This window comes from Amblyomma maculatum, chromosome 1 (genome assembly GCF_055883805.1).
Source record: "Amblyomma maculatum isolate TAMU_Amacu chromosome 1, ASM5588380v1, whole genome shotgun sequence".
Lineage (NCBI taxonomy): Eukaryota > Metazoa > Arthropoda > Arachnida > Ixodida > Ixodidae > Amblyomma > Amblyomma maculatum.
In genome coordinates this window covers 129,826,351-129,846,497 of record NC_139344.1, presented here as the reverse complement: position 1 = coordinate 129,846,497, position 20,147 = coordinate 129,826,351, and the positions used below count along the sequence as shown (strand labels likewise).

Sequence of the window (20,147 nt, the reverse complement as noted above, 5' to 3'; positions counted from 1 at the left end):
TTCGCTTGCGCTATCGTGGGCTGACGTGGTCGCCCTGAGAATGGGATGCGTCAGCAGCACATGCTCCCTGGTCGGTGTGGCCCCCGCCTGGTCGGGTCAGGAACAGCGATGCGCGCGCCCGCTGCTGCGTCCGTGCCCTCATCCGCCCCGCGCGCACCGGGAGCGTGTTTGTCTGACGTGGGCTCTCGCAGGCCGCTTCCTGCCACTCTGCAGGACGCACTCTAGTGTGCTGCTCCTCGTCGTGTACTGCGCCGAAAGTATTCGCTCAAGAAACACGGAGCGCCTAACGAGTTCAGCCGCCCGGTGCTCTGGCGCAAGCGGGCCACTGATCTCATCATCGCTCAGCTCACTATGAGTGTTGGCTAACAGTTCCCAACAAGACCCTCAGAAATGCTGTTAGTCGTTCCACGCGCCGAGCCGTTTCTTTGCTTGTCAGGCTCTTGAGCAGGTTATGAAAGTGCCCAATAAAGAAACAGTAGTGTCTTGTGAGGAGGGGGGGTGGGGGATGCTGCCTCAGTTCGTTTTGGCACCATTCTCTTGCTGGTTCCATGTCCGGGTCAGCGAACACTCTTGGCAACAACGAGCCATTCAACGACGCCTATCACGAGCGGCTCCTGAAAAAATTATTTTTGGAATGCAGCTCCAGATTACCACCACTGGGACAGTAGTTGGGGTTGCCAGAGTAGTATGGAGGGCGGGAAATAATGACAGAGTCGTGCTGCAATTCCTTATTTCTGAACGCAAATAACGATGCTCGTAAACGGTGCATTCACTGCGGATGTCACCGACAGCGAGGGAAACTACTCATAACAGTGGTGTAAACGTCTTGTTCCTCCCTGACTGCTGTAGACTATAGCGCATGACAAAAGAACAATATTTACCGACGACAGCTGGTAGTTTTAAACAGCCACGTGCAGGTGACAGTTTCGAACACTCCTTATTGAAAAGTGTGAAATAGCTTAAAAATATACCTCCCCCATTATCCTCTAAACTTCCCAGAAAGCACCCGGCCTTGGCCTTTACCTACGCTTCCAGGCGGCAGTCGAGGCAGGCAGCCAAAAGATTGCGTCAGGTATTCCGAACGTAACGAGTTTTTGTTACGAATGCTGCGCTGTCTCGCCGTCTTTTCGTCTTTTCGACGTTCTTTCCATTGTTGTTCCGGCCTCACGACGACGCTTGCCGCTTATGGACGTGCCCCTTCTTTCACTGCTCCCATTGTTCTTCCTTGAATTTTCAACGCCAGTGAAGCGCACGCTTCTCGCCAGGCGTCTGCCCTTTGTTCCACCTCCGTTAGCTCCTTGCATTTATTACGTTGCGTCCTTCCCACGCTGGTGTCCTGTTGCAGACCTTGTCGTGTTCACAAGAGAGAGAGAGAGTGCGAGAGCAACTGAATTACTGATTAGATTGCACATTGTTCGGCGCAGGTGCAGGGGTGCCAGAGCTGTCACTCAATGTTGTGAATTGCCGATGACATTCTTCGCGGTGTGTGATTTCTGTACGGCTTTAAATATGTGTCCAGAGAAAAGCGGAGACCCCATGGCGCTTTCATAACGTTGTCTGGCGCCTGTCGTCGCACCTTGTCGGGCGGCTAATTTAATAGCCGCGCAAATAATTAATAAGACTTTGGAGTTAATTGGCGTCAGCCAGAAATTTACGTGGTGAGTGAAAACGATTGCGGCTAATCATTAGTAAATAAGCAAAAAAAAAAAAGGGTACATATACTGTGACATTGATGTGCAACTCATGATCCGGACTGGCATACTTTTCAGGTAAAGTGGTTTTGATACGACGAATCCTAGCTAATTCAAGACAACAATGAAATGAAAGCGTAGCGCCACTCTTCGCTTCGATTGCGGTCAGCAGACGCTTATAAAATTTGAACACAAAATGAAGTGACTATAGAATGTGTCTCCATCAATATTTTCATCCTGGTTTACGCCGCCGTTTATTTTATTAACAGTTTAATCAATGGCTTCGTTGATTTACTCATTGTCCAATTGACCCGAGTGACTTGAAATAATTAAACAAAAGTAATTGTTTAGGCACCCTGCTCTAGAAATTATTGAAAAAAAAAAATTAAACTCATTTAACATGTGTAGCGGGCTGAGATGAGTAAGTAAAGTCAGACTGGCTGCAAGCTTTGTCTTTGAAGTGATGATGCTAAGATGCTCAATTGCCGACACATATCAAATCGAATAAGCGGCACAAAGGAGGTCGTCACCATGAATAGACTTTCCGCAACTTCTTTATTCTCTTCTTTACCCAGGTGGGAGCAACATATTTCCAAGGTTCTCCTTGGGAGGCATCAGCGAGATCGTAGTCAGGATCAAGGAAGGACCGGGAAGCCTAGGTAAGTACTACGGGTCGCTTAGTGCCAGCGCTCCATAAAGTAGAACGTTTGTCAGAGTATCATGTGCTCCCCTGGCTCACATAAGAAAAGGGAGAGTTACCATATTCAGCTTACTGTTACAAGCAATTTTTGTACCGGGACAAAGCAGATTAAAACAGTGGGGGGTTTATTAGGCCTTGCTTCCTTGCACGCAGCATTACCGCCTCATGGCACCACGCAGCGAGTGCAGCAGCGCATTTAGGTCCGGGGAAAAAGAAGAACGGGGCCACCAGCGTTAGAGTCCCGTTTCCGTAGATCGTGCGGTCTTGGGTGGCCCCTGAAACGGCGACGAATTTGTTGAGTTTTTATGTATATATATATATATATATATATATCGGCTCCCTCCAACCACGAGTACTATGCTGCTTATCCCCGGGCAATCTATATCTGGCCTTGGCGAGCGGAGGCGTAACTGTCGTTTTCCCACCGTGGCGGTTGGGGTTGCAGGCCAGCCCTTGTATCGGCTTCGGGGCGAAGATGCGGACGGCGACACGCTCACATTCGGGGCGCAGGGTCCCGAGGGGCCCGAGATTTTGCGCTTCGACCGGGTCAGCGCCACCGAGGCCGACGTTTTCCTGCGACACGAGCTGGACAGAGAGGTGAGCCAGGTGCCCTCCGATCCGTATCACCAATTCCACCCGATGGGCAGCGAGTGTACCTCCTCTGACGCTGCCAACCTGCAATGATGCTTTTTTTATTTTATTTTTTTTAGGGCGTGAGCGTATATTGAGTGAAAGACTGCCGGCACTAACGAGCGGCGAGCAGAAAAAGAAACATCCCAGTCACTTAATTACTATTATCAGTTTGCAATGCGGCAACATGCGATATTTTGCGTCAATGACAATTTAAATTGTTTTTTTAAATCAGCCGCATTTTTGTGAAATTTTCTGCATACTTGCGAGATGGCGCACAGATGAAATAGATGAAGACGATGGTCGTATTGTGTGAATGCAATGGCCAGCGAAGCTGCTTTGCTCCTCTGTCTTATTTTATTGTCTCTTTACTTACCAAAGTCATAGATGTGTTAGTCTAACGAGCTTTCGGAAAAAAAAAACAAACAAAAAAAAAACCTGAAGGAGGAGTGGATTTTCAGCAGGAGAGTAAGTAATTACTCATTTGTATTCACTCAAGCTCAGTCGTATGACTACAAAGTTATCAAATATCACTTATCCAAGTGTGTGCGAAATTTGTGCATAGAAAATAATTTACAGCTCAGTTTTTTTTTTCTTTTCTGTTGCGAGTGAACGGTCTGCGCCAGAAAGGTTCGCCGTGCTGCGTTGACCTATACTGAGCGAGTAACATCGAGCTGCGACCGCCTGCCCCGTGGAACAGAGATCTGGTCCGCGTCGCGGTGGGGAGGATTACCCGCTGGCGCGCTCCGTGTGTGCAGAACGTACCATCGTTTCTGTACAGGAAGTTGCAGCGCCGTGTAAAATAGAGGCTCAATAACGGCAGCAGATCTGGAGCGCAGATCTTGCCACGTTCAACGGATTTTCAGCTGACCTTTCGCGATCGTATCGCGAGATTTCCACGGGTCCACCGAGAGCGGCTCGTACGGTACACGCGCGCAGCCCATATTTCTCGCGCGCGCCATGACGCCTCCCTTGGCTGCGATATATATATATATATATATATATATATATATATATATATATATATATATATATATATATATATATATATATATATATATATATATATATATATATATATATATATATATATATATATATATATATACTTTTTAAGTATATATAGTAGGAAAGGGTGTCGATCAAAGATTAGCTAAGCAGAGCATTGGTGTGAGCAGATTTTGGTGGTGCATTGAACCTTCGCGAGAGGTACTTGGAAATTTATTACATAAAAACGCGTAATGATTCCATGCAAATGAAATTACGTAGAAAGGAAGGAGCGTAACTAGTCGAGTTCTTGCAATTGTGGCAAGAAAAGATAAATAAACGTTTGCTAAACGAGATATAATAAAACATATCACAGTTTTCGCGATTTATGAAGTGCGCCTGGAACTTAGACGCAGTGGCTACTTGGAATATTAGCGAACTTCACGAAAATACGGACAGAAGCAGGCGAGGTATTTCAGTTGACTAACACCGACGTTGCAATGCAAGAAGCACGGAAAACCTGGCACTTTTAACTAGAGATGATAGGGTACACACGGAATAGGGTAAGTACCGAGCGTTTATCGCGCACGCAGAGCTTACTTGGCGTAACAGCCGTACAATGAGGCTTGTCACGAAGGGCGCTTTTCGTTCGAAACGCGCGACCAGGTCGCGGGGGGTATTACTTTGTTCAAACCGTGCCAGGCAAATAGGTCGCTCTTCGGAAACGAGCACTTTCCTATAGGAGCAGATGGTCGAATCGATTGCGAGGCCCCGCGTGCCTTGGCTCTATACACATGAGGCGCCGCAACAGTTCGACGGGTGCTTCTGTCTTGAACGCTCGGCTTCAGTGGGCGGCACAGGGATGTCGGCTTGAGGGTCGCATTTGTTACAGTTAGCCGCTATTCCCTCGTTCTTCCTGGAGGCGCCTTGCCGCTAAACATGGCGGCACGGCGCCAGCTCAATAGCATAACAAAATCGCGCATGCACACGCGTACATCCGTATCCAAGCCCCTGTCATCATTCTCTGCGGCCGGCCGGCGCCGTTCTCCTTTTGCAGGTGAAGGACTCGCACACCATAGTGCTCACTCTCACGGACGGGCGCTTGCCCGAAGGCCAATACGTAAGTCCGCCACCACAACCCCTCCTCATCCCCCCTCTACTCCCCCTCCCCCCGTTTCTTGTACCGTTATAAACGAGGCTTACGGGCGCACTCACGTCTACGCAGCCTGTGCGTCGTAGGGCAAGCATGCAAATCATGCCTCGTTACGCCGACAAGCGCCACATGCGTGTATACAAGGCCTACTCTGCCTCCCCCTCCCCCTTTCCCGGTACCCCTGCTTACCCACTCCCTGCATGTTCGAGTATCATCCCGAAAGCGTTCGTTTATGGCGTGCATGAAACCGGTGGACTGCTGTGCGGGGAACCAGTTTCACTGGCGCTCGCCGTATGGGCACGCGCTGTCACGAAACTGGCTCGCCTCCGAGGAGCCGTGCGGAGACGAGTCACCCGCTTTGCTTGCTTGTTTCGAAAGCTCTTTGCTTCGTGCCTTTATTTATTTTGTACGGTAATATAAGGAATGGCCCCTTGGCTATTAGGGTAAACTGGGATGCGGTTGAAAGGTGGCTGCTTTGCTTCAGGCGAGTTACTATTTGAAAACGGATGGCGGGGGCAATGAGCTCGCAAGAAAGCATACCTACATTGAGGAGGAAGAATAATGGATACTATATTTAAACCACTTGAGAAACCTGCTCACTTAGCAAAGCAATCACGCAATCGTAAAAATGTAGCACTCGGTGGAGTGCAGGTTATATTCTGTGCACAACTCTCCAGCATTGTTATTCTTTCTATATATGTTATACAGGTTATATGCTGTGCGCTCTAACTCTCTACTATTGTTACTTATCACTCTTTACAAACATATGCACTGCAGAAGATAGAGCTTGAATCAGGAATTCTTTGTGATGTTTGTTGACGTTCTTTTTTCTGCTGCAGATCACACAAACTATGTTGATAATTGTCGATGACGTCAATGATAATGAACCAGTATTCAAGCAGTACAGGAGTACCATCACAGTTCCAGAGGTACGTTTTGTTTACGTTCTTTAATGTCGTCCGTTTCTGAGTCCATTGCAGTGGTTGTGCTGGCTGTATACGTGTGCGACGGCTTCGCCCTGATAGCCGTATAGATGAACACCTATTACAAGCCATAAATAATGCATTAGGCCGTTTATTAATTTAATAGCGAAGCTGTAATCGGGGCAATCTGGGATTCGCATTGAAGTTCGTACGGACTTGCCTCAAAATTGGTTATCAATATGTCGAATTAAACATTCACGTCTAGTGAGGCTTATCAGATCTGGAAACCGATGTGAAACTATTCTCGTACACGGGCATGGGAACTATTTTCCATAAATTATGTGCGCCATTGATAATTTTATGATTATTGGCGGCAGTGACATGGCATAAATAGCAAGTCCAAACAAAACGAGTACTTTTTATTGCGTACTACCAGGGGGATGCCATGTGGATAACTTTATAGCCTTATTTTGAATGAGTCTTAAACAAGTTGTGTTTTGTTTTGCGCCCCATGTAATTTAATTTCCGCGCCTAATTTCATAGTTTAGAGTCACACGACATGCAATCTGAAAATTCTTAAATACACTTGGTATTAATAACGTTTCTCTGGGCACAGGTCTTCGAATTACCTCTCCAAGTAGCATCAGGTAGATTAGATTAACTCGTCGCTGTGAAAATACAAATCTTTAGGCGTTTCATTCAGCCTGACAGAATGTTTATGACCAGTTACTTCGTGTTTATATTATGGCATGTATTATGACAATATTTCGCTCGATATTTACTGTGGTATAAGGGCTCTTCGTTTTTAATCATTTCTTGCACCCCGAAGAGTTTTCTTGAAGGTAAGGTTAAAGTTGATTTCTATCCAAATTTAAGACATTTAGAAAAGCTATTTTTCCAGTGCACCAAAGTTGAAAACGAAAATTTGAGGATATCCGGTTTTATTCCTTTAAGATAGTAAACTGCTGAACTAGTTGGTTGTCAGACAATTACATGTAATTATGTAGGTGCTTATTCTAGAGAAGCGCTTACAGTAAATGTTTGGTTTTTAAACTGTTTATAACGTTTTTCTCTTTTTTTTCGAAAATATTAGCTTAACTTTAAAGTAAGCTGAAAAAGTGCGTTTTATCATCAATAAATAACTCCTTTTTGTTATTGTTTTTTTTTTTTTTATCGTAAATCACTATACGCTCGATCCAGCGTACTTCACGTTTAGAAGTCACGTAGCGACTGCAGCACACCCCAAGCCGTGATTAAAGGAGAAAGAGCAGAAGGCTAAACTTCACAACTAAGTGACATTCTTCTGAGAAAGCATCAGCCGCGACTAAGTTCCGTCTTCTTTTGCGTCAGTGCATAAGTACTTAAGTATTCTTTCTTCCCTGTGACCCTTCTCTTTCCTCACCTTTTCATGTCCGTACGTTTCTGTTTGCAATGATGAACACAATGCATTGCAGCTCGTGATAAAATTTCTTGTGCCAATAAAGTGCGTGTTTGCTCAAAAGATGCCCCTTTTTCTTCACAGGACGCCTTACCACACGTCATCGACACAGTTGAAGCTATTGATCGCGACCAAGGCCCTTTCGGACAAGTTATTTATCAATTACAAGTGAGTCGTAATATTACCTCTTTCAAATCGACTATCGCGACCGTCTTTTGAAAACGAGATACGAGTATCCCCACTATTCTGAGATTATCGGCCACGCGTTATTCATATAATATGCTAACCCAGTAAGAAGAGCGCGAGTGCTGCGCTGTGGAGCACGGGGAACAATACCCGGCCTAAGATGCCGATCTCAGGTACAATCACTGTTCAACCGCATCGACCATGCTACCTACGCGCGAATACTAGCATCATAGCTCGAACTCCGGCAGTCGCGGCAACCTTTCTTCACTTCACTGCGCGCCTTTCATACTGTAAGGCAAGTGTGACTGGACCTGCTAACTTTCGCGCAGAAGTACCCACAAGCCAGAGCCAAAAACAGCAGAATACCGCTTTATGGAGTGAATTAGGTTACATCTGTACCCTACTATATTAGTCTTTATTGTGGTCAATATCATAATGTCGACTGCAGATAACAGCTTGAACTCTTAATAGTAAATATACTTTACCTTAAGCGGGGACAGCATCGCAATCCGAAACGGGCCGGCGAGCTATTTGTTAATTACAGTTATTACATGCAGCTTACGGAATGTTCCATGCACATTGTATGTAAATGAATATTTAAGAGGAAGAATAGCTAACTCACGCTTCTCACCTTTATTTTGGGTCTAATTTGAGCTATGGCAATGACGCGAACAATTGCTTTCCCTCCTTCTACAAAACATGGCGTACTTTAGGGTAGCAGCCTTAATATTTAAAGGGAAGCTGAAATGCTTTATTAACAATTATCTGAGATATATTCATTAGGATATATGAAACTTGTAGATTAGGCTCGCGAAGTGGTTTCGCGCTACTATATAATATATCTACTATATAAATCGCGACCGTGCTCAGGCTTTTTCTCAAAGCATGGCAGCAGTGCGGAGAAACCAGACGATGACGTTATTATGAGTTATGTTCCGAATTTCAACAGCTTTCGCCCAAACCTTTCTGTGAGTCGTCCGACGCCGCCAAACAGCGCACCGCGACCTTCAACTTCGTTGGCGTTGGTTTTTTTTCCTCTAAGCAAACGTTTCTCCGTTGGAAATGCATCAGCTCTACAGATGACGTCATCACTGGCGCCCCTACTCGTCACCGTGTACTGCAGAGAAGCCTGAATGCCGAAATAGTTTTATTGAGCGATTACGTCGTCAATTTAAATGCTGGCACAAACCAGCTTGGCATGATTTAACCTCACACTTGACAAACTGAACTCCTTTAATTTAGTTGAATTCTATAACTGCTTCAGTTTCCCTGAAGGCGATAGAAGTTTTGTAATTATTCACGAACAAATATTGCCGGTCTAAATTTTCATTGCTGTTGCTTTGGTCTTTCTTCTCCCCATTAGAACACGGACTCCGAAACGACATCGACATTCTCGGTGCAGCAAGATAAAGGAAAAGGCATCATCTCCCTTATCGGGCCACTCGACTATGAGCGCAAGTTCGTCTATGAACTGCGTGTTCTTGCCATTGTAAGGCTTTTTTATGCTTTGTTGGTTCCGCTGGAATTGGGAACACAGATGTCATGTCACTCATGCCTAAACGATGTGATTTTAGGCACGTTTATTTAATATACATCCTGAGACTGAAATGCTAAGACATACATTGAAATAAGTGCCACTAGCATTGCTGCGCGTTTGCGCTACTGGCGCTCCTTATACGGCGGCAAACGAGCTTTGCTATCACCGACATAAATATCGCCCTTCCGTTCGCCTAACTGCAATTCCGCGATCGTTGCAGGACCGTGCCAACTCGGGTCCTCGGCACACGGCCACGGCCGTGGTGCTTGTCAAGGTGGACGACGTTGAAGATCAGCCGCCCATCTTCACCCAAGTGCCCTCTGTCACCAGGATATCAGAGGACCTGCCCCTGGTGAGTACAGCGCCTGTTACTGGAAAGAGTGGTCTGTGCTGTGGGAGCTATACGGTCCAACGCGCATAGCACACGGTCGCTTGTAATCGTATTCGAAAGGGAAAGACGACTGAATTCGTCTACTTTGCGGAGCTTTTCGCTTTTAAATGTCACATAGAGGAGAGATATGCGCAGCCGCCTGTGTGCGGCGTTACATTACATGTGTCCAGTTTGCAGTCTGACTTGCTTTGCGCCGACTTATTTCTCACAGACGCCCCCGTTCTCCAGGAAATCCGTTATTGTCGGCGTTGTGAGCGAAACAAATTACGGCCATGTTGACAGGTGGTAATTGACAGGTGACGCGGCCGTGCACTGATTCACCAGTGGTTTTTCTTACGCCACATGACCGCATGACGTGACCGAATTGGCAGGCGCTCTTAACTCGGGCTTCGCCACTGAGATGGGAGGGTGAGATGGGAATCCAACCCTCCAGGGCCCTTGGATCCCCGAATCAGACACGTTGCCCCTGAGCCGCGAAGGCACTTTCGTACGCCTTAGTCAAAGCGGGGATGTTTATCCATGATCCACGTCGGGTGGTCTTTGACGTAATGTAGTATCTTACGAAAGCATGCTAATGAGTGAGTGTCGGGAAAGATAGACACAAAATGAAGTATCAGTGCTAAGCGAGTAGAAAATTGCATGCACGCGAACGAGGATTAACAAGGAGAGCCGGCAGACGGTAGCCATTAACGCTGTGGCATCACACCCTTAGAGGGCAACTCCGGACATTCTAATATTCTGGTAAAAAATTTTACTGCAAGTTTTCTTGTCTGCCCTGACGCATTCTGTCAGATTTGGGCTCCGTGCCACAATCCATTCGGACGCAAAAAAATTTTGAAATGTGCAGTTTCCGTGACGTCAGTTGACAGGATTTCTGTCGGCAACACTGCGATTGTGACGTCACAAACATTATACCCGCGCTACTGTCCACTCGCCGTATGATCATGAAATTTCGAGGGCTCTATTAGCCTATCTAAGACATTTCATGTACTGCGTGATGATTTCGATACTTTGTTTCCACCATCCAACGTACGTGCGAGCGTTTTTCCAATGCTGTATATAACGTCACTGTTTCGTCAACTGGAACGTCGTTTCTGGCCATGAAAGCAGTGTCGGCTTCAGTTTGCTGTTTTGCCTTTTTAAAAAAAGTTCTACTTGGAATTACGAAAAGCGGCTTTTTGTGTTGGAATCAGGACACACCGGGGAATTTAATGCAATTAGAAACTGAAAATGAAAAAGGCACCGGAGTTGCCCTTTAACGTGGAGCTCAAGTGTACCGCAAATTTATTTTTTTTTTCATTTTTTTTTCTCACCAAAGAACTCTGTTGTGCTCACGGTGAAGGCCATGGACGGCGACCGTGGGGTGAACAACGCCATACACTACAGCATCATCTCAGGTAACTCCGAAGCTATTAAGAACCTCAAGCCTTGCGCAGCTGTCCGTTACAGTCGCGAGCTGACATATATGCCTGTTGTTATAAACAATGAAAATATGGGAAATTCTTTCGAGAACACGATTTGAACTGTCGGCTGCGTTTACTTTTACATTATTGCCGCATATTCGTTGACGAACTGCCGAAATGAAATCAAATTGTGTGTGAATCGTACTGGTGCGGCACTGGTATTTACACGAAATAAAATTCAATGAACTTCGGGGGACCTATGGAATTGTTCAATTGAGTGAAAGCGTGCTGAATTAAAATAGAACGCAGTGACCAACTTATACGAGCAAAAGTAACATTGAAATGGATTCTAAAGGCATTTATGTCTCTGGGCTTTTCACGAAAACCCTACGCTTGAAATTTTGTGCTCAGCTCTTACGACGAACTGCAATGATTTTTTACTTACCTTTGTCATATAATACTCGAATTGAAAAACAAAAACAAAGTATTCTGTTTCTAAAGAAATAAACGCTTTTGCATCGCTCCGTTAAGTGCGACTGCTATTTGGCTGCAGCTACGACTGCGATGCCAACGAATAAGACAAATGCGCGAGCTAATACAGAGCCCCACGGCGTAACTGCGCAGCCGCATCGCCTAGAGCACGTATGAAATCCCCGATTTTCGCAACCGAAATTACGGCGCTGCTAAGGTTTGCAAGATGTGCAGTTTCGAAGCTGTAGCGTCCGCAGTGTCGCGAACGAAGGTTGCTACATGTCCATCGAAATGACGCAGTCTGAGCGCGAAGCAATATTTTACTGTTCAATGAAATGGAAGTTGCATTTCCCTGAACTTAGTGCAGCTGTAACTCATGTGCTCGAATGAAATGGCGTCTCGGCGGGTGGTTCTCTCGAAAATTACTTTATTTGAAAAGTTGGCCAAAGCGACTTTGTTCAAGCGGTGGTCCACTGTGTGACGGATTGTATTACGAACAGAGAATTAAACGGCAACTAACACCACGTTCTTTTCGCACCAGGTGGAAACGGACTGTTCGCTATCGATCGTGACATGGGCGTCGTGTCAGTTAAAGGCCGCCTCGACAGGGAAGCTACCGAAAACAGGAACGGAGCCTTTATTCTACTCGTACAGGTATAGTTCACATCAGTATTTTTCTTCACTTGATTGATGAACTGCGTAGAAGCGCACCTTGCCTGTACGCAGCTCTAAATCATGCCATGCACCTATGCCGCCTTGGAATCTTGTAAGCAGCTGATGCTTTAACCGTCCATGTCTCGACCATGATGCACGCAGCTTTTCTTTGTGCAGTCAGTGTTGCCTTTAAAAAGCTTGCCACAGAGAGAGAATTGATCTATGGGATATGTAAGACCAGTTACCTGTTTCAGCAGCGTCAGCTTGATTACCCATAACACAGATGCACTGAAGTCAAAGTGAAAACTTCCAGCAAAGTAAACATACATTCCAATCAATCTTCATTTCAACAACGAAAGAATCACCGACCTAAAGTTTGGATCAAGAATCAACACGTTTCGGCTTCCCTACGAAAGTTCACTAACAATCTCTACCAAACAACCTTCCAGGTTTTTTTCTTCCAGTAGCCTTGCGTGGCACCAAATTAATGCAAAACCCTTGAATTGGCTTTACAGTGTAATCTTTTTTAATGTGCAACTCCCGAAGGTGTACAAATGTACATGTTTACCAATGTGCGGATGAGTTTATTCGGTCGTTGCCATTTTTACCTTTACACGTGGTACTTGCAATTTCACAGGCGCAAGAGGTGTCGTCACATGTGAAGCCGGCGCCAAGCACTCAGACTGAGGTGACGGTACTGCTAACCGACGTTAATGATGAGGAGCCGGCGTTCCGCAGCCGGCGCTACATAGCCGAAATCAACGAGAATGCCCAGATCAACGTTCCCGTGAACTTTGTCGGGGAAAGCGTGCCGGAGGTCTTCGACCACGACCAGGTGCGTTTACATCATGCGGTTTGCGGTGAGCTAGCCGGAGTACCGCATGCCGTCCAGCGATCTGGGAAACGTAGTGCACTGTTTCAATTTGGGATGTAGGGGCAACCTTGCGACAAGTCGCGTTGTTTCTTGACGCTGGTCCATAGGAAATCGCAGCATGTGGATGCCTCTTCCGTAAATACCACGTGCGCCAAACCTGTTTGTTTGCACGTTCATTTACACCGATTTGCCGTTGTGCGTATATTGCAGAGTTCGTAGCTGTTTCTCGAATATGGTACTGCTTAAACAGGAACAGTGTTAGTTTGGACGCATCGAAGTCTACGGTCACGGTATCAGTTGGTGCATCATGTCTGCCTTTTCTGAAATGTACTTAAGTGCAGTGTACTTAGCACGTAATAAAAAAAAAGTAAAGGTGTTGCACGTGCAGGAGGTCTAAAGCTTAGGCGTTCCGTTTCTCACCTTCGGAAGAAATTCGCTTGCCAGATGAGGTTGTAAGCTGAGATTAAAAATAGCGCATTGAAAACTCCAAAAGCGCAACTATGTCAGCGGCGCACATATTTTATCCATGAGATGTGTTTAATGCAGAGCGCAAGGGCTACGTTCTCCAGGTTTGCACTGCTTGACCTAATGGCGCTTTCCGTTTCCTTGCAGGGAAGCAACGGTACTTTCCAACTGTTCCTTCAAGACGACAACAGTGTCTTTGACGTAACGCCAGCCATTGGCGTCAACGAAGCTTCATTCATGATTCGAGTTAAAAATCCGGATTACTTAGACTACGAAAGAGTCAAGGTTATGAACTTCAAGGTATTCGTATTGCACAATCTTTTTTTTTCTTTTTTTTTTTTTTGCCATCCTTTGTTTTGCGCGCGGATGGTGTTGAGTATCGTTAGGCCAAAAGTGACTTGCCGACAGAAAGTCGTCGTTTGCTCAGGGTACCCGTTTATCTCCGGATAGGAAAGCAATCCGCAGAACGGCGAGGTTAACAACTGTGGAGGCAGAAATGTGATGTGACATGCGCTAGATGGATCCACTTCGAAGCTTTCCCCCCTGTGTGTGCTGTGCTGGCTACCACTGTCGGACGGAAAGCTCGGAAGCGGTTTTCTTGCCCTATTGGGATACTTCAGAGCTATCTAAATATGCATATAACGAGGGAGGCATGCAGTCAAAGCACAGAAATTTTGTATGGAGAACATATGACAGTGTATGTGCTAAGAACAAAACTGTTATCAATATTTAATTAAAAACAGTAAACCACACTTCGCGATGGCGCATTGTTTATGGGCTATCTTGAAGACTTCGATTTCATGCAGTCAAACGTTTCTAGACAATATGTTACAGCTCGTAACATAGGTGGGCTAGACGAACAACGCGACTACGCTTAGCGTGGCTGGCTTTGCGAATTCGTGTTGCCTGCGCACCACATGTGGGTTTGGACGATTAACAGCAGTGAATGGAGGCGGTAAGAAATGTGAAAGCTGGTTCCTCTGGTAAATAATTTCCAAGGGAAAGTTTTAACCATAGCTCAAAACATTTGAATTGGGGGATGTCGGAAAGGAGTGTAGAGCGGTGTTTGAGAATTGAAGCCGGATTCTCAGTGTGTGGGGATGCATTTGAACGAGCTGGCTGCTTTCGCTGCGGTGACTTGCAGATCGTTGCCCGAGAAATGGTGTCCACCCAACCCAAGACATCAACGGCCGACGTGACGGTGCACATCAAGGATGCTAACGACAACTTTCCTGTATTTCGTGAGGATCTGTACCGGGCAGCGATTCCTGAGAACGCGGCCGCAGGAACTGTGGTCGCGGTGGTCAGGGTGAGTACCACCGGTTGCGCGGATGCGGAAGGAACGACGCCACTCAGGGGCAACGCGTCGCTCGACTTCAGTATCGTAGAAGCGCGGATATAGCGCCGGAAATAAATGCGTGCACGTAAATGTCAATTGAGAAGGGTACAATATGCATGGCCGCTCCAACTACTCTCCGACATTAGTGTGACATGCATGGCGATCGCTAGATGTTCGATGTGTAAAAAAGAAAAAAAAAAACAAAAACAAAAACAGGATGAGCGGGTTGAACGTATCTCGAGCTTGTGATCTGCGATGTTTGATGTCGCCTCTGTAGCAAAGATAACCGACTTCAATCACAACTTCTTCTCTTTGTGATTCAATATTCTTCTTTCTTTCAAACACCGGAATTCAGGCTGCAGTTTACTCCACTACATGGAATTAACTGAAGAAGTATTGGGGCCTTTCTGGCTAACGTATAAAAGCTGAAAGCAATCGCAAAAAAATGAAATAAAATAAAAATAGAAATCAATAACTGCAACATGTCTTTGTTCACCATTACTCCTTTGTGTACTTCTCGCTATCCTCTTTCTCTCCCTTTAATTTATACGGGCCGCTGTTTGGTTGCTTAAATATAGAAACTGCTGCTCGTCCAGCAACATTCCTGTTCTTCTAGCGGCTCACGAATAAATGGACACCAGGTTTCAAAAGTTTGCGGGCTAGGCTAGTCGCTAAAAGGGAAAATTGAGTTCCAGCCATTGCGTGCAACCTGAAATCAAAATATGCAGCCTGGACACGGCAGACTGCCTGCAATTTTTCAAAGGGAAGGGGGGGTATTGTCTGTGAGTGTCTGGCGTGCCGCGTAAACTTTTGACGCTGATGTGCAGTTACTGGTCCATAGCAACACTGAGAAGCTGCTTTTTTTTTTCTGTTTCATTTGTCAGTATTGCAGTTTTTCCTCGTGAGTCTATATGTAGAGGCTGCTGTCGTAAACGTGTTTGCCTATTTTCCGCCATCTCTCCTGCAGGCTGAAGATGCGGACTCTGAAGCGTACGGCACCGCCGGTATTCGTTACACCAGCATTCGGGGTCAAATAGCGGACAAGTAAGAAATTCTTCATTGTATCTCCGAAATTCATGCCCAGTAAAAAAAAGAAAAAAAAAAAGTCTGTCACTAGCTTCGGCAGTCTACGCGAATGGCGCAATGTGGTCCCCATAGTTGGAGCCACCCATCCATACATTTGTCATTTATGCGTGAGCGCCAGATGCAAGCTTTCGGTAAATGCGAGCACGACACGTTTGACGTGCGAGCTGATCAACACCATGGACTGTCACGATGCTGTGTAGAATCCTACGTGCAGCCGAAACTAATAACTTTTTAAAGATCCTATTCGATGTGCTTTAGTAACGCAGGATTTTTTAAATTATTATTACGCGTAGGAAAAGCTCAGAACTGCGATGCGCATTCATACCTTCGCGTGACAGGCACGCGTGTGCCATGCGAAGCTTTAGGCATTAGATTCTCGAAGCCCTAAGCTTCAAAAATCTTATATGCTATACTACATTACTATGCTGTTTTGTACAAGTTTGGAAGCGTAGCGACATGTTGCCGAAAGTCGTTCGCCTGTCCTAGCTACCTTAGCGCGTGCACTCGGGTGCAACGGTAAGAACGATGAAGTGCCCATTTCTGCCTTATGGGCAACCATAAGCCAATTTCCATCTGTCAGAAGGTGACTGTAGCGGTCAAAATGTTTTTCTAGTGTCTTTATGCGCTTGATAGTGGCAGCGCAAGTTGTTTTGCTTTCGCGCCCTGTCGCCTCAGCATGAATTACATTTTCGTTCCCCTGTGGCACAGGCTGCGACTGGATCCTGAGACGGGCAAAGTAGTGGTGGCCACGTCAGCCCACGGCCTGGACCGCGAGACGGCGCCCGAGCATTTCCTCACGGTCGAGGCGCGCGACGAGAACGGCCGCGGCAACCGCAACACCGTCCAGCTGCACCTGGTGCTCGAGGACATCAACGACAACGCGCCCACCTTTGTGCTTCCTTCCTACGAGGCCCGCATTCGCGAGAACGCGCTGGACTTCCGCACTCCACTCGTCGTCATGGTGAGTAACAAATGTCCGGGTTCGAGTACTCGCACTTGCCACTAGGCTTTCGCTGCTCAAAGTTGGAATGTATCCTCCGATATTGTCTTAGCTGGTACGGACACATGTTGTTCCTTCCTTGATTAACGATACAAATAATTTGAGAAACTGCCCCGAGGAGAAATACAAATGTTTCTGTACACGCTGCTGACCGCATTTTGGAATCCATGAAACAGAAGCGGGCGCGTAGTGTAGCACGGATGTCGAGGCTAGTCAGCCGGAGCTGCTGCATTTGATTTAACATCAATAACGCAGGGATTAATCGCGCATGACAACACCAGCGAGTGTTGTGTCGTTTGCATGTTCGCGCCATTTTTCTGAGCATGAATGTAAGCCAGCTTGCCTGGGTCTTACCAACAAAGCGCCTGCACTGTATAGCGCTGTACTTTTTCATTCTTATTTAAGCCAAACCACCTATAATAAGTCACGGTCACATCGGTATTCCGAGAGAAACAGAAAAATAGAAATTTGTTATGAAGGGTTTCGTCGCTGAAAGCAGCTGCCTTCAAAAGAAAATGAGGGATTTTAAATTGCTTGTTAGTTTCTTATGAGGGGTTAGGTTACGGGACGACTGAAGTGCAACAATCGAAGCACCAAAAGCAGTATCGATCCCAGGTACAGGAAGCCTCTTTACAATTAGAAACGAAAGAATTTTCTCAGAGAAAGCGCCAGAAGAACGTTCGCTGCTTCTGCGCAACGAAATAAAATTTTAAAAAGGGAGGGCGGAGAAACTTTTCAGCTGCCTCCCGTCAGGAACATGAGTGATGGCTACTCTTTTATCGCCGGCCGTCCGCGGACGCATTCGTTTGCTCAGCACGCCATAGCAGCCTTCTTTTTTTTTTTTTTTATGACTCACGCCGCTCGTATGCGTGGCCACCATCAATCACGACCGCAATGCAAACGTTATTTCGTTTGGGCAGCCGTTAAGCGGCAGCGAGGAACATTCACACGAGCGTGTTGAGCACGAGCCCTTTCTTGAATAGGACGGTTGCAGTCAACTATAATTAAAACTCGGAACCTGTTTATTTGTGCGAACGATGCACTCAGAGCTAAACTGCCCATTTTATTATTTTCGGATCGTACTTTGCTTAACCAATTGAAGTGTTTATATCAGGCTGCTAGCTCTTATCGGCGAAATTTCGGCAATGTTATCCTGCAATCCCCTACATGGTTAGGGAGTCACACTCAGCAATCTCAAATAGTCGTTTATATAGGATTTGACGTTTTCTCATTCGGGTATATTAAAGAATTATACCTGACCTCAGCATGCAATACGACACCCGGACACCGTTCTCACCATAAATCGTCGTCGCTGCTGATGCCACCTTTGGGCAGTAACCAGCTTTCATTTTGAACGTATCGGGTCTCACAAGAAATACGTAGCCATAAGGCTTCGTAGTAGAGCATCGCTTCATTCAGGTCTAACCCTGAATTCTAGCAGTGGGAGACTTGACACGTTGCTGATCGCTACGCAGGCTGTGGACGCCGATCAAGCAGGCGGGCCGAACAGCCAGGTCCGCTACCAAATTGTGCACGGCGACCCCGACAACAATTTCACCATTGATGAAGTCAAGGGCCGCATCAAGCCTAGGTTGCCGCTGGATTTCGAGCGGATCGCGCAACCCAGGGGTGATGTCCGAACCTTCAACCTGCTTGTTCGCGCCTACGATATGGGTAGACCGTCACTTTCCAGTAACGTCACTGTAGTTGTCTACGTACAAGACGTCAACGATCACGCACCCGAGTTCCCTACTGACTTCGTATCCAAGTCTATTCCCGAGGACATCCAAGAGGGCACGGCCGTCGTCCGGGTTGTCGCCGAGGACCGCGACCACTCGCCAAGCAACAGCAAGGTGGTCTATCGGATTCAGAACGGTGCGCAGGATAAGTTCGTCATCGACGCCCTCACAGGTGTTATCTCAGTGGCGCCCGGTGCCAACATGGACCCGGACAGGACGTTCCCCAAGTCGGTGCTTTACAGTCTCCAGATACTCGCCCTGGACGGCGGCCTTGGGGAGCAACAGAAATCTTCGATGGTAACCGTCAACATTTCCATTATCGACGTTAACAACAAGGCCCCCAGGTTCGAGGAGCCCGGCGCCGTGAACTTGGTAGAAAACAGTGTTCCGGGTCATACAGTTGCCATTGTTCGTGCCACCGATCAGGACGACCGGCCGAGGCTCAGGTACTCTTTGTGCCATGGAGCCTCTAGCGAAGCCCGGAACGAAGACGGCGTCCTCGTGAGTGAATTTGACGCAGGGCAGAGCTTTGACATCGACACCGTCGACGGAAAAGTCATGGTCAAGTCGAACATCGACCGCGAAGTAACAGAATCTATAAAACTGTGTGTTAAAGTCGAAGATATGGCCGCAGCAACACCAGGACAAAGTGCTACTGGTACGTATGAGAAATTTCTGATGCCGAGCTAACCTTATTTAGCAGATCTTTGCTTGTGCTGTTCCTCATAATGAAAAGCTTAAGCATCTCAAGCATGCAAACGCACAGAAATCGCGGAGTGGTCAAGCATAACCTGCCATGAAAGCCAGCATGATATACCAGACCTTGTCCTCATACATTATCACTATCTGTTTCAGCGTTAGTTTTTTTTTGAGCAGCGGCAATTAATCTGGACAAACTGGAGATCACATCTGCTGGCTTAAGATTCATCCAGCTTAGAATACCAACAGGAAAGCTACACAAATAATAGCCGCTGAGCATCTAAACGCATATCGTTCACACTTTAGAAATAAAGCATGGCTGAAGCAGTGCTAAAGAAACGTTATTTTTGGATTCGTGTTTTAGATATCCGTGCTTTATAATTGATTACCTTGCATCACGAGGCTGCTGATAAACCTTGTGCGTGCTTCTTTGTCCCGATATGACTTGTCACTGAAGCATGAAAACACAATGTACTTGTCCCGTTCCATTGCAGCGACACTTACTGTTAACGTCGTGGACGTCAACGACAACAGACCGAGCTTCAAGAAATCCTACTACCGCCAGACAGTCACTGAAAACTCGGTGATCGGTGCACCGATCGTCACTGCCAGAGCAATAGATGCCGACAAGAACAGGACAGTATTTTATTCCCTGGAAGGAAAGCTGGAGTACCTCACCTTAATAGGCATCGACCGCAAAACAGGTACGCATTTTCTCCTGTGTTTGCTTGCGATTGACAGCCCCACGTGCCTTATGCTGCCGCGTAGTTGCAGAGTTGCC

At 46.5% G+C, this 20,147-nt stretch overlaps 1 protein-coding gene across 2 annotated transcripts in view; it reads left to right on the top strand.

Moving 5' to 3' along the window:
* Positions 1 to 20,147, top strand: part of Cad88C (cadherin 88C) — a 176,444-nt gene that overhangs the window by 126,494 nt on the left and 29,803 nt on the right. For both annotated transcript variants that reach the window (XM_084588982.1, XM_084588981.1), the window contains exons 3-18: positions 2,267 to 2,350; positions 2,837 to 2,988; positions 5,066 to 5,128; positions 6,001 to 6,090; positions 7,607 to 7,690; positions 9,072 to 9,197; positions 9,466 to 9,597; positions 10,955 to 11,033; positions 12,052 to 12,164; positions 12,802 to 12,999; positions 13,651 to 13,803; positions 14,648 to 14,812; positions 15,810 to 15,886; positions 16,637 to 16,889; positions 18,404 to 19,325; positions 19,861 to 20,070. In XM_084588982.1, the coding sequence (XP_084445108.1) occupies positions 2,267 to 2,350; positions 2,837 to 2,988; positions 5,066 to 5,128; positions 6,001 to 6,090; positions 7,607 to 7,690; positions 9,072 to 9,197; positions 9,466 to 9,597; positions 10,955 to 11,033; positions 12,052 to 12,164; positions 12,802 to 12,999; positions 13,651 to 13,803; positions 14,648 to 14,812; positions 15,810 to 15,886; positions 16,637 to 16,889; positions 18,404 to 19,325; positions 19,861 to 20,070 (2,901 nt within the window). The remainder of the gene's footprint in view (positions 1 to 2,266; positions 2,351 to 2,836; positions 2,989 to 5,065; positions 5,129 to 6,000; positions 6,091 to 7,606; positions 7,691 to 9,071; positions 9,198 to 9,465; positions 9,598 to 10,954; positions 11,034 to 12,051; positions 12,165 to 12,801; positions 13,000 to 13,650; positions 13,804 to 14,647; positions 14,813 to 15,809; positions 15,887 to 16,636; positions 16,890 to 18,403; positions 19,326 to 19,860; positions 20,071 to 20,147) is intronic.